The following is a 14657-nucleotide window of genomic DNA, read 5'->3' as shown; positions in this document are numbered from 1 at the left end:
AAGGTATTGAAGTGTTTGGGGTGTTAGGGTAGACACTTATCCAAAGTACGTGGGGACCCAAAGGACAGTGTGGTCCTTTCAGTTGGACTGACTTCTGGTTAGACCTGAGAGATAAGGTTATTTAATAATTTGTTGGTTTATTAATGTAAAAAAAGGATCCAATAGGAAAATGTTTATTTAGCTGTTTCCTCAGCATTAGCATAAAGAAAGAGGCATGAAGCAGTTTGCCATGTTCTGGGAACTATAAGCTGTTTGATATAGTTGAAGCATAGGGTCTGAAGGGTGTGGCAGTGAAGCAATAGGACAGGAGCCAGATTGCAGTAGGTCTTGACTAGCAAACACAGGAGTTTGGGGTACAATTGAGTAGTCTGATGTGGGTATTTTAAAAAATTAATTGAAATTGTGAAACACTGCATGAGTACTTAGAAGTAAAAGCATTGAAAGTGCTTCATTGCTATAAGTAGTTTGTTGACTATTTATAAACATAAACTTGTAGACATGAGGTAAACTCATGGACCTGAGAATCAGAATATGTCGATTCTTAAAGCCTTTCTTTTGACTGACTGTATGGCCTTGGACAATTCATATACCTGTAGTTGGAACTAGTTAGACAAAGTATTTTCTAACCCAGGTCGTATTTATTAATTGAGAATGGGAATTGAAATTTAAGTCTAAGGTGATTGCTTTTTTACCTTTATATTGTTTGATGTAAATTTATACTAGAAGATACTTGAAAATTGCTTGTAATCTTTTCTTAACAAGTTCTTTATCATTTACAAAAATAATTGTTGGGTGTTCCGGCACTAGCACAATAATATTTTAGATTATTTTTGTTGAAATTAATGATGGTTTGTTTATTGGGGGTTGGGTAGTTGCAGAGAAATTGCTTAAGAACCCAGCTTCAGTAGAATCATATATTGTTACAGTTTCAGATGCAGTGAGTCATCATAATTTTCAAAAAATAAGGATGATGTTAATTTACAATATTATCTTGGTCCATGACACTTAGTATTTCAAGGAGGTTTCACTATGATGTAATTTTGGCAGGGTCTGTCAGATAGAATGACTAATAAGTGATTTAAGGTTTACAACCTAGACAATTTTTTTTTCATGGAGAAATAAAATAGCAAGGTTGAGTCAATATGTTAGGTAAGATTTTTTTAAAACCTGAAATATGTATGCTTTTAAAATCATTTAAAGAGCACATGTTTCCTTTTTCAAATATTAGGTGTTAGAGTGTGGAGTTTGTGAAGATGTCTTTTCTTTGCAAGGAGACAAAGTTCCTCGCCTTCTGCTTTGTGGCCACACAGTCTGTCATGACTGTCTTACCCGCCTCCCTCTTCATGGAAGAGCAATCCGTTGCCCATTTGATCGACAAGTAACAGACCTGGGTAGGAAAATTATTTGTATGAATTTAAGATAGAAAATTATTCATGTAATACAAATGTCATAGAAAATAATTTATTTCCACTTGATTTTTATAATTAAAATTCCAAGGAGGTTTCAGAAAGCCTGAGTTTCTATTAAGGTCAGTAGTCTTCTAACTGTAAAATAGCTATTTTATTTCATTTTCTGAGATGTTTCTATTCAGTACATATATATGTGAATAACTTTAAGACACCTATGGAAAATGTGCTATCCTTAATCAAAGAAATAAGAATATTTATCACAGAATAAATCATTTGTCTAAAGCCATTAATCCAATAAAACAGTGTTTTCTTTACAAATGAATAAGCCAATAATGAAAATAGAGATAAATTATTTGAGTCTCAGCATGTTTTAATTCATTAATGTCAGAGACGGAAGTGTTTATAGCTTATGCTAACAACTCCTTATTTTCTCTCGAAATGAATTAAAGGTCTTGTGGATTTTTTTCATTTTCCTGCATACTTTTAAAGCTTTGCTTTGTATATTTCAAAATAAGTTATTACTTTGGCATACCAGGTTTGGAAATAACATTTATTAATATTTGAACCAATTATTTTATGATATAAGTGCTGTAAGTTTACTCTTTTTGACAAGGGAGTTTTCTCCAAAATAAAGAGTTTAAGGATGCCATTATATTTAGGTTAGTAGCATTGCTTAAGACTGTTTTAGTGTATTCATACTGTATGTCAGGAGGGTCACATTAACAGTAATTTATCCACCAAAAAAAGGAAGCATGAGTACCCATATTTTTAGGTTGGAAAACTAAATGCTAAGAAACATGGTTTAAAAAATTTTTCTTGTAGAGAAAGAATAGGTTTCTTAAGGTTTTTGGTGGTCTTTTATGAAAATAAGTAGTATGTATGTATATTTGCAAGATAACTCATATAGGACAGTGGTAGCATTATTATAAATACCATCAACTGATTATTAGCCAAGAAATAACAGGAGTTGGGGAGGTATCTCTGTATTGAGATTCTTTTATGGTCTTTTATTCTGTAAGATATTCATATATTATACCATTTCCTTATATAAAACTAGGAATGGTAACATTTAGCAAATGGAAGATAGAACCTTTCATATTTTTGAACAGTACTGTATCTTATCTACATTAATACCACAGTGTGGGGGTGTTACCATCCTTAATGTTTAACTAAATTAGAAATTTATGACATCTTAGGTTGAAATCAAACATGACTACTATCACAACATTAGGAAAAGCAACTCTGCCTTGGATAAAGATTGTAATTGCTATAACTTCTAGGTTAGATTTTTTACTGTGATTCCAACCTGTGGAGTATGTGTTAGCAACCATGGATATAGCTGGATATCATTCTTTAAAATATATATATGTTTTTAATTGTATTATAGAAATAATGAATGTACACATTGTAGAAAATTTGAAAAAATGTGAAAGTAGAAAGAAGAAGAAAAACATTTGTATTTCCTCCTTCTAGACAAAAACTATTATTTTTTATTTTTGTTTTTTTTTTAAAAAGATGGCCAGTAAGGGGATCTTAACCCTTGACTTGGTGTTGTTAGCACCACACTCTCACAAGTGAGCCATGGACTGGCCCTAGATGAAAACTACTATTAACGTTAAAGGTCATAATTAGAATTCTCTAGTCCAAGAAGAATATAAATAGTTATAAGTATTGATCAGCAGTTTTGCTGGTTCTCTTCTTCTGTCCATATGGTAAAATTATACTTCCCTGCCCTCTTATAGTTATTTGTTGCTGTGTGATTTCCATTTAATCAGTGAAATATGAGCAGAAGAAAAGTGTTTACTTCCAGGTAAAAGTTAAGAGGAGGTTTATGATGGCTCGAGATAAATCCTTCTTCCTGCTACAGTGAGGGGTCCAGGGGTTGGAGGCTCAGTGTTCTGTGTCCCTGACTATGGACAATGGAGAACAGAGCCTCTCTTGTCTTTCCAACACCTGAAATGTTGCATGAGCAAAAAGTAAATCATTATTTTAAGCCATCGAGATTTTATGGCTGTTTTAACAGTTGCAGAATTGTTAAGTGATATACTAGGCAGTTAATAGATACAGCTAGGAATTTATGTGTATATGTTCATTGTATAATGATTGAATATTTGAAAAATTGTCAAGACCATATTTTTAAATGGCTCATTTAGTATGCTGCTTAGCCTTTATATAGATTAGATAGAACTCAGCTTGTTGTAGAATACATGTGAAAAATTGAAGCAATTAAGAGGAAGGTCTCATGGAGGCAGCAAGGCTGAAGGAGGAATACTGGGTGGGCTGCATAGTGATACTTGGGAAAGGAGGTCACAAAAGTCAGAGAGGAGGATAAATGTATTTAGTCTAGTTTTTTTTTTTTGAGAACCACAACAAGAAATGCCTTTTTTTTTATTCAAGTAAAGAGAAGCGAAGAGGAAGGTGAGCCCTTCAGGCAATGACCCCATCATCCTTTCGTATATTTTTTCATTCAACGAACATGTATTAAGTGGCAGCCATGTCAGATGGTATTTGTTGCACAGAAGTTCACCGTACAGACTGATATTCCTTCTAACTGCTGAAGTATGTAGCTTTCATTTAGGCGTAGGAAGTGTGTGTGTGTGTGTGTGTGTGTCTCTGTGTGTGTGTGTGTGTATGCATGTGTGTGTATGCGTATGTGCATGTGCTTATGCACATACACACACATGCATATATGGATGTTCATCTGGTCTTATGTGGTCAGTTTTGGAGAAAAGAATGTGCCTAGAGTCTTACCTACCTAAAAGAGATTATTGTCTTGCTTTGAGGTAATGCTGTGTATATTGTGTGAGAAGGACTTTATGTAATCATTGACTGCTACAGGTTAGAGAAGGGGTGGGGGAAAAATTACCTTTAGCTGTTCTAGTTCCTGTTCACTTAGAAGTGGAATTTTTTTTTTTTTTTTTTTTAGGTCAAGTGTATCTTTCATACAATGGTTTAGAAACATGAATTATAGCTTATTTGTGTTCATGAAATCAACTTAATTGGTTGAGAGCAGCATTTTAAAAAGGGAAATAGAATAAAAAATACCAGAGTATGTTGCGTACTGCTGTAAGGGTAACTATTTATTTGTGGAACTTTTGCTTCAGTTATATATTTATATATACATGTTGTCCTGGGTAGCAATGTAAAAGATATTTCTTACTGTAGTTGTTTGTAAAAAATATTTGATAGAACTTGTTTTAAAGTCAGTGACAAAATAGGATTTGTAAAGTTAAATGATAGAAAAATAATTGAATTTTAAAATATGTTTCTGCCTAGAATGCTGAGGGGTTCTTCCATTTTATAAAGAAAACATTTACAAAGCAATTTTTCTGGCATGAAAAGAAAATTTGAATTTTTAAAATTTATACATTATTGATGACTAAACTATATGATTTAGAAATTACTATTGAGGTATAGGGTAAAAGATTAATATTCCATTTTGTTAGTTTTAGTTTTGTTTGTATATTCTAGGAGATTCAGGTGTCTGGGGATTGAAAAAAAATTTTGCTTTATTGGAGCTTTTGGAACGACTGCAGAATGGACATATTGGTCAGTATGGAGCTTCAGAAGAAGCCATTGGGATATCTGGAGAGGTATTGATTGAACTTGGTGAATATTTAAAAGCATGAATTTTTCTTTTAATTTAAAATATTTGCCATTATTAGCACAATATTGAGGATACTTCAAAAAATTCATGGAAAAATAGAATTGAAAGATAATACGAATCTTTCCATGAACTTTTTGAAGTATCATTGTATTATCTCATTTTCTTCAGCAAGTTGATTTTTAGAAACCCAACATTTTATTACATTACAGTTCTGAAGGTAACAGAACAAAAGTAAAATTGAAACTTTAATTCTTTGAAAATAGTATGCCTAAACTGTTTTATGTATAAACTTTCCTTCTTATCATAGTTCAGATTTTTCCAAGGATAAAGTGAAAAGAGTAAGAAGATTATACAAGAGTAAGAAAGATGTGTAAGCTATGTTAGAGCAGAATTTGCAAAAGTAAATCAGTCAACAGTAAAGCACAGCAAAAGAAAAACTCCATGAAAGAGGCCATTTGGTGTAGAGGCCAAATGCTTTAAAGATAGCAGTAGGTTTTGAGGGAATTACTACTATTAAATATCTTCAAGAAAAGGTTAAATTATGTGTATATGTACTCTCTTTATCCAGACAGGCAGATGTCTAGTAAATATTAGAAAAAAATTATTAACATTGGATTTTAACAGTGTTAAAATACATTTTTAGGATGTGAGGGTTAAAAAAAAAAAAAAAAAAAAAAAAAAAAAAAAAAAAAGGATGTGAGGGTTATCTGGCTGTGACATCTGTCAACCCCAACTCCAGGGTTGATTTAGCTGATCTGGCTAGTTAGGTGGGTGTCCCCTTCCTCCCTCACTACTCCATGTGCATCCCTCCCGAAGCTGTGTGCTTGGTCCAAGAGGACGACCTTTCCCAATAGAGGAGAAGACCATTCTTTGGTCAAAGGAGTAGCCGCGCTCCCCTGCCAGAACTTCCAAACAAGCTCTCAAGATCCATTTGTAGGACAACATAGGGTAGTCAAGCTTCCAAGACTCTAGCCACATCCAAATGAGGGGCTGCATGTGGCAGTCTGCTTTTCTAAAAAAAATAATACATTTTTAGCACTTAAAGAATTGTCTACATAGCTTATGATGTAATGTAGGACTTGGCCTTATTAGACTGTCCTGGATATAAGAATATTTGTTTTAAATAACAGTTAATAATTTTTTTTGTGATAGTTAATGATTTTGGTGAGCAACTTTTATTTTTATTTATTTATTTATTTTTTTTAAAAGATGACCAGTAAGGGGATCTTAACCCTTGACTTGGTGTTGTGAGCACCAAGCTCAGCCAGTGAGCAAACCGGCCATCCGTATATGGGATCCGAACCCAGGGCCTTGGTGTTCTCAGCACCGCACTCTCCCGAGTGAGCCACGGGCCGGCCCGTGAGCAACTTTTAAACCACATATTTTATGTCAAAAATTGTCAGATTGATTTCTATTTTCCTTTTATTACATGAGATTTCTTTATAGTAAAGTGAATCAGTGAAATGAATTTCAGGTTGAGGACTGTTTTCTAAAATTTTTGCAGTTCTTTCACATGACATACCTTTTATCTTTATTTCATAGTGTTGACCTTGTAAATTATTTGTCAGGTCTGGAAAACAGAAGACAAATTTTTTATGGTACATGTACATATTTGTCTTAATTGCAAACAAAACTGTTCAACTTTGGGTTCATTTTTTATTTATTGTGATAATGAATGACATCATTGATGTTGTAAAGCTACACGACTACGCCAGTTGTCGGGTTACAGCAATAGCATAGTGACTACGCCAATTGTATGGTTAAGGCTATAGTTAGGCTAATTGTCTGGTTGGTATAATTCATAACTAAAGCCAAAACATTTTATTATTTTAGTTATATTAAGTTTCCATTTGTATTGTCAGGGCTAGGGCTCAGACTCTTCAAACCCATCGTATAGACTGGGTCACCAGACCCCTCACATGCCAGGCTGGGTCACCAGACCCTTTACATGCAGGTCCACGCTAGGGAATTAGGAAAGATCCTGGGAGCTGTTGGCAGGCGACAGGAGCTCAGTCCTCAACAGCAGCTTACAGCAGCAGTAGCAGCAGTGGCAGTGGCCTCTCGGGGCATCCCAGGGGTGCAACAGCTTGCAGTCACAGGCTCCAGTAGCAATAGTGGCCTCCCTGTGGTCCCCCAGGGGCACCCCGGGGCTGGGGGGCCCCGTGGATCAGAGCCATTTGTCCTTTATACTTAAGTCATAATCCAGGATATCTGGGTGCCCACATGCATCTACATCAGCCAATAGCCAAGGAACACCTGGGCGTGCGTGCATATTTACGTCAAATGCTCTCAAGATTCTGAACATCTGAGGGGCCCTGACAATTTTCTTGTATTTTCCCAACAGATGTGTTTTCTAATTTTTATTTCTGGAAAATTATACCAAATCTCTCTCCCTCCAATTTTGGCTTTTTAGGATAAGTTTTCGTAGCATTCTTTATTTTCTGACATGTAATTTTTTTACCCACTTGAAATGCTTTTTTAGTAATTCATGAAAACTAGAAATAATAGTTAGAAGCTTGTATATAATGTAGGGGTTTTTTTTGTTTGTTTGCTTAAATCAGTGGTTTTCAACCATGATTGTGCAATAGACTCACCTATGGAACTATTGGGCTATACTTGCTTATATTTAGAAAAAAACACACAAGTCTGGACTTCACTCACAACCTATTTTTTTTTTTTTTTTTTTGGTAGCATGCTGGGATGGGGATCTGTACCTGTGACCTTGGGGTTATAAGGCTGAGCTTGAACCAACTGAATTAACCAACCAGCCCCTATTCACAATCTGTTGAACTAAGAATGTCCCAGGTTGGAGTCTGGGCATCTGTGTTTTTAAAAGCTTCACAGCTAATTTTGATGCATACTCTCAAGTTATCTAAATAGCATTTGTGTTTCTGTCCTTCCTATACATGAGCATGACAAGTAATATTTAAAGCAGTGGGGATGCATTTAATATCAGATAATTTTTTTTTGCCTTAAAAAAAGACTTCTAAACTCTCTATGGTTCAGTTTCTCATGTTTAAAGTGAGGGTGTTTGGTGGAAGAGCTCTTTTCACTGACTATGAATTTATGAGAATAGCTTTTTGGCCTCAGACTCATAAAGTATTGGTAATCAATCTTGGGAATACCATGTCTTTTCACTTACCTGTAGAAATGAATACGTTCTCAGATGAGTAGTGAATGACCTTTGTGCTTAATTACCAGTTTATTTTCATATATAAAGAGTCTTCAAAAAGTTCACATAAAGATTTGTATTATATTTTAATTCCGTTTTTTCACGATCTTTTTGAAATACCCTTGTATAAAGGCTAGTCAGTTAAAAAAGATTATGGGCTTTTATATTTCAAAATTCTCCTGTTAGATTGAGTTCAGTTGTAAGGCATTAACTTTTTGTTTTTTAGAGCATCATTCGTTGCGATGAAGATGAAGCTCATGTTGCGTCTGTATATTGCACTGTGTGTGCCACTCACTTGTGCTCAGACTGTTCCCAAGTTACTCATTCCACAAAGACATTAGCAAAGCACAGGCGAGTGCCTCTAGCTGATAAACCTCATGAGAAAACCATGTGCTCTCAGCACCAGGTACATGCCATTGAGTTTGTTTGCTTAGAAGAAGGTTGTCAAACTAGCCCACTCATGTGTTGTGTCTGCAAAGAATATGGAAAACACCAAGGTCACAAGGTATGAATTTAATTAAACTGGATGACTAACTAGTTTACCAGTCCATCATTCATTTTCACTGACCTAGTTCTTTATGCTAAAGCTAGGGATTGAAGAAAAATTAAGTGATGAATGAATTGGTCTTGGTAGCATGAAAAGTAATGAGATATAAATTCTTTTTTAATTAATTAATTTTTATTATTAGTAGTATATTCATTATTATAAATCATGATTTTCATTTATGCCCTTTACCCAATCTATCCCTCCCCACGTACCCTCCCTCCCTCTCTCCATCTCTAGTAACCTTTCTTTACTGAAAAATAGCTTTCCAGCAGGAAAAAAATTCTCTTTTTTGTGTGCATGTTTTCAAAGTGCAGTGGATTGCTTTGACAATATGTCTGTTGATAAACTGTTACCAGTGCAATTTTAGAGAGTCTCTTGGTTTCTTGTTTAGTGGTAAAATGATCGCAGGATAAATAGTTTTCTTTTTCTTTTTCTTTTTTTTTTTTAAAAAAAGATGACCGGTAAGGGGATCTTAACCCTTGACTTGGTATTGTCAGCACCACGCTCACCCAATGAGCCAACCGGCCATCCCTATATGGGATCTGAACCCATGGCCTTGGTGCTATCAGCACCACACTCTCCCAAGTGAGCCACGGGCTGGCCCAGGATAAACAGATTTCTTATGAAGAAGTGGAAGCGAATTAGTATTTTTTCCTTCTTATGCTGTGCTTTTTCTAAATGTATTATAAAAGCCACATGTGGCTGATTTTTTGCATTAACTGAAGGGACAAATAGTTTTTTATATCATTAGTCAATACTATGAGTTCTTTTCTATAATTATGTTGCACTTTATAGCATTCGGTATTGGAACCAGAAGCTAACCAGATCCGAGCATCAATTTTAGATATGGCCCACTGTATACGGACCTTCACTGAGGAAATCTCAGATTATTCCAGAAAATTAGTTGGAATCGTTCAGCACATTGAAGGAGGAGAACAAATAGTGGAAGATGGAATTGGAATGGCTCACACAGAACATGTATGGATTTTTTCTTCCTTCTTACCTTCTTACCCTTTTCTCTTTTCACAATGTAAGTATTTATTGAGCAATTACAATGTGCCAGTACTGCACTAGTCACTGGAAATAAGTTTTTTTTAAAAAGTCTCTGTCTTTGTGGAACTTGTAATCCATCATAGAAGAGAGACAGTTTCAAATGTGGTGACTATTTATTTTGTGGGCTGAAGTACAGGATGCCTTGGCAGTACAACAATTTATGTAGGTCAGGGAAGGCTTCCTAGAAGAAGTGATAGCTAAACAGAGATTTGAAGGCATTCAGTCAGGGAGAAGAGTCAGGTGGGGAGTGAGTTGCTCCAGAAGAGAAAGCATATGTTGGAATGCCTGTAAGTGAGGACTGGACATATCGTAGAAACTTAAAGAAGTTCAGTATGGTTGGAGTATTGAGTGGGACATGGCAAGAAAAGAGGTTGGAGAGTTAAAGGCCAAATCACGCAGGTTTTTGTTAGCCACAGTAAAGAGTTTGGGACTTGGCTAAGAGCAGTGATGTCCCATTGAAGAATTGACATAGGAATGACATAATCAGATTTACATTAAGAAAGGTTGCTCTTAAATTTAGAAAATGAGTTGGAAGAACAACAAGATTGGAAGCAGGGAGGCCTATCAGGAAGTTTTTGAAATTATCTAGTTGAGAGATATTTATGGCCTATATACTAGGATAGTGAGAATGGGGAGAAAAGTAGATTTGAGATTTTAAAGAAGTAGAATAGGTAGGTTTTAGTGATGAATTGTTAAAATTGATTGGACAGTAAGTTGGACGATCAGGCAATTAGACCATTTAGAAGGCTATTATAATAATCAAGTGAGAGATGATAATGGCTTGGGTCAGGTTGGTAGAAGTAGAGGTGATGAGGCATGATCATCAGATTCTGGATATTTTTTGAAGTTAGCAGAATTTGTTAAGGGACTAGTTGTGGGATATGAAAGAAGTGTTAAGGATGACTCCAATTTTTTTGGCTTCAACAACCAGGAGGATGGAATGGCTTTTACTGAGATGGAGATAACTAGGTTTAGGGGTGAGGAGATTGGAGATTAAGTACTCCATTTTGCTTGAGATGTCATTTATAAACAGATATCTAAAGTGTGTAGTTGAAGAGAAAGCTATGGTGTGGAGATTTTAATTTTGGAAATTATAAGGGTAAAGATGGTATTTAAACGTTCAAAATTTCACATATAAAATCTTTGTTAAGTTTACAATTGATTAAAACTTATTTTTATTTCCTTAGGTACCAGGTACAGCTGAGAATGCTCGATCATGTGTCCGAGCTTATTTTTCTGATCTACATGAAACTCTGTGTCGTCAAGAAGAAATGGCTCTAAGTGTTGTTGATGCTCATGTTCGTGAAAAACTGATTTGGCTCAGGCAGCAGCAAGAAGATATGACTATTTTGTTGTCCCAGGTTTCAACAGCCTGCCTGCATTGTGAAAAGACTTTGCAGCAGGTAGGTAGTTTAAATGTGGCTAAGACCTTAGTTGTAAGGTTAAGTAAATAATAACTGGAGGTATGTACTAGTCTATTTTATTAATTTAATAAATATTTTGTGTCTGCTGCATTCATTAATGTTTTGCTTAGGACATGGTCTCTAACCTTGGATTGCTCCATCAACCATATTAGTGTCCTTTTTTTTCATATGGCATCCCCACCATAAAGCCATAGGTTCTAGAAGCCCTGTAATTTCTTATCATTCTTCAGTCATGCCTTTTACTCTTCTTTGTAAGTATATACTATTCTTTCTTCTTGGAGTGCCTATCTCTCTCTTTTCTGATAGTGGAAATTCTTCTCCTTCAGGGTCCAGCTCAAATGTTTGCTGTTCTTTGAAACTCCCTCTTCCTTGGTCTTTTTTTGGGTGCCTCTCTAACATATACTACCTACCTACAAGTAGGTAATTCAGTGATTCTTAACTTCAGTGTCAGAGTAAACCCATGTTTTGTGATGGTTGAAGTATTGTAAGCCATTTGTTACCCAGTTTGCAAATGATTTAATTTTTAAATAAATGAGATTCAAGGTTATTCTAGCAAAACTGTCAGTTTTACACATTTTTATTTCAGATCTGCTTTCATAGTGGGAGATATAAGAATAATTATTGCCTTAGGAATTTCAGAAAAGCTGCTGTCTGTCTTATCTTTCTGATATACTGCTAATAATTGTATTGATTTCCCATCACTGTAGCCTAAGCCATTTATCATCGTAGAGTTTTTTCTCTTAAATCAAATATCCGATTACACTTTTATGGGTGTAGCCAGCCTGTAACCTCATCAGTCTTGAGTTGTTGTTTAGTCCTTTTCACATTGAATTGTAACAGTTGATGTGTATGCTATTTATTGTCTTTCAGCTCCAACCCACGCTTCTATCCTCTGCTTTGTGATGCTGGGATTAGAATTCTACAAAACACATCTCTGTGTTGCCAGCTGGCTCCATGTTAGGCACTGCCAATAGGGGGCACTAGAGAGGGAATGGAAGATGGGAAGCAGCTCCTGTGGGTTCCTATTTGCTTGTGGTTCTTGTGAATGACAATCTCTTTGGGAGGACTGCCTCCCTCAGAGGTCTGAGTTTCAGCTCCGTGGGGTACCTCCTGAAAGTTTCTAAGTTATAATAATTCTGTCCTCTTCCCTTTATTCCCGCAGCCCTGTGGGTGGTAGTTATTTTGTACAGTGGCTACCTCCTTGATACCTCAGAGCTGTTTTTATCTTTTTAGTTACCTAGTTAATAACTACTCCTAAGTAACAGTTCTTCATATTAAGTTCATTCTGTTCAAATAATTGGTGTGATTTGTGTCTTATGATTTGACCTTGAATGATACAATATGCGCATTTGTCCTTCTAGATGCTGATCTGATGCGTCTTGTTTGTCTTCATATTTCTATATTCTTTGTATCTACGTAGAAAGAGCTTAATAAATCCTTGTTCAATTCATGATGGGAATTCAAGCTACCTAGCAAAATCAAAATGGAATCACGTCCTAAATAGTATTTACTTGAAAACTTAAAAGTATTTTCATATTTATTTTATGAAAAACTATGTTCATAGTTACTGAAATATTTAAAAGTATTTTAGAGTTTCTGAAACATTGTGTCAAAATAAGTGGTAATTGTTAATGATATGGTATTATCTCTTTATGTTAATGCAAATGAAAACAGGGTTTTGGATTCCTTTTTCATATGGACTTGTTAGTTTTGTTCTATTCTGTGGTCACAGAACCCAAACCCCAACCAATGTTCTTAAAAGTTCTTGCCATAGGGCTAGCTGGTAAGCTCAGTTGGTTAGAGTGTGGTGCTAACACCAATGTCCAGGGTTCATTCCCTGTACTGGCCAGCTGCCAAAAAAAAAAGTTCCTGCCACAGAGGAAAGTGAACAGAGAAATGAATGGAACATCACAAATTTATTTTCACTTTTGAGAACAAAACATAATCATCTTTCCCTCCGAAGAAATTATGTACTAAGTTCTAGACATGATGCTGGATGCTGAATATTTGTCCATTTAACAAATACGTGTTGAGTGCCTATTATATTCCATGTACCTTTTAGGTACTTAGGATATATCAATGAACAAAATAAGCAGAAAGCCATAATCTTGTGGAAATAACATTCTACCAAGGAGAAGAAAGGCAATAAACCATAACCATAGCTAGATAAGTATTATACTGTATATTAGAAAGTGATAAGAACTAAAGGAAAAAGAACCCTACACACCACATGTTTGTGTTTGTACAGCAGATTGCATCATTAAATAGAGTAGTCAGGGTAAGCATTATTGAGAGAAGGTGAGATTTAAGGGAAGAAGGTGAAGGAATTAGTTCAAGACCTAATGGGGGAAGAGGATTCTAGTGGAGGAAATGGTAGACAAAAATCCTACAGCAGTATGCCTGGTGTGTTCAAGGAAAAGCAAAAGAGGGCTCTTTGGCTGGAGTAGAGTAAGTGAAGGAGGGAGTAATAGGAGCTAAAATCACAGGTCATAGGGAATTATATGTAATGAAAGCCCTGTGGGCCATTGTGAGGATGTAAGGTTTTACTGATTAAGATGGGGGAACCATTGTGGTGTTTTGAGCCCAAGAGTGACTAGATCTTATTAGTTAGAAGGATCACTCTAGCTGATATGTGAAAAATAGACTGAAGGAGGGCAAAAATGGAAGGAAGGAGTTCAACATTTAGAAAGCTGTTGTACAATTCCAGGTGAGAGATGATAGTGGCTTGGATAATGGGGGTTAGAAGGGCCCAGATTTTGGAAATTCAGTAAGATTTGTTGACACACTATATGTGAGGCATGAGGGAGAGAGTAAACAGGAATGACTTCAAGGTTTTTGTCCTGAGCAACTGGAACAGTGGAATTGCTATTAACTGATAAGAGTATCCAACAGTGAGCAAAAACAGGTAACACCACTGCTCTCATGGAGCTTACATATTATTGGAAGATTTTTTTTATATGAAGATTATATTGGTATATGTATAGAATATTCTGGAATATATTCAAGAAACTGGAAGGTGCTTGATTTTGAGGAGAGAGGCTAGGGATCTAGAGTGAGAGGGAGACTTTCCACATTTTGATCTTTAGTCCTTTTTAAAAAAAATTAACACATATATATATCTTAAATTAGTTTTAAGCTTTTTATGGAAGTAGAACGTTAATCCAGAAATGTGTGCATAAGTGTTCAGCTGGCTGAATTTTCAGACTATTAGTGTGTAACCATCACCTAGAACAAATCAGCACATTGTCAGTACCCCCAAATTCCCTTATTCTCCTTTCTGGTTACTATCTGCCTGCCACCTCAAGGGTAAACCATTATCCTGATTTCTAATGCATATCTTATTTTTGCTTGCTTTGGTAATTAATACAAGGGTTTTTCAAAAAGTTATTGGAAAAATAGAATTGAAAGATAATGCAAATCTTTTCATGAACTTTTTGAAGTAACC

The 14657-nt window shown here is 35.4% G+C and overlaps 1 protein-coding gene across 2 annotated transcripts in view; it reads left to right on the top strand.

Annotated features, from left to right (window-relative positions):
- The window catches only part of TRIM23 (tripartite motif containing 23), a 40328-nt gene that overhangs the window by 4721 nt on the left and 20950 nt on the right, over positions 1 to 14657 (top strand). The window contains exons 2-6 of one of the 2 annotated variants that reach the window (XM_063085898.1): positions 1229 to 1391; positions 4881 to 5002; positions 8415 to 8693; positions 9531 to 9713; positions 10976 to 11191. In XM_063085898.1, coding sequence (XP_062941968.1) covers positions 1229 to 1391; positions 4881 to 5002; positions 8415 to 8693; positions 9531 to 9713; positions 10976 to 11191 — 963 coding nt within the window. The remainder of the gene's footprint in view (positions 1 to 1228; positions 1392 to 4880; positions 5003 to 8414; positions 8694 to 9530; positions 9714 to 10975; positions 11192 to 14657) is intronic. The other variant, XM_063085899.1, reaches the window with a different exon arrangement.

Source organism: Cynocephalus volans, chromosome 2, assembly GCF_027409185.1.
Source record: "Cynocephalus volans isolate mCynVol1 chromosome 2, mCynVol1.pri, whole genome shotgun sequence".
In the NCBI taxonomy this organism is placed as follows: domain Eukaryota; kingdom Metazoa; phylum Chordata; class Mammalia; order Dermoptera; family Cynocephalidae; genus Cynocephalus; species Cynocephalus volans.
Note: the sequence above shows the minus strand (reverse complement) of the source record. Positions and strands in the feature narration are given on the sequence as shown.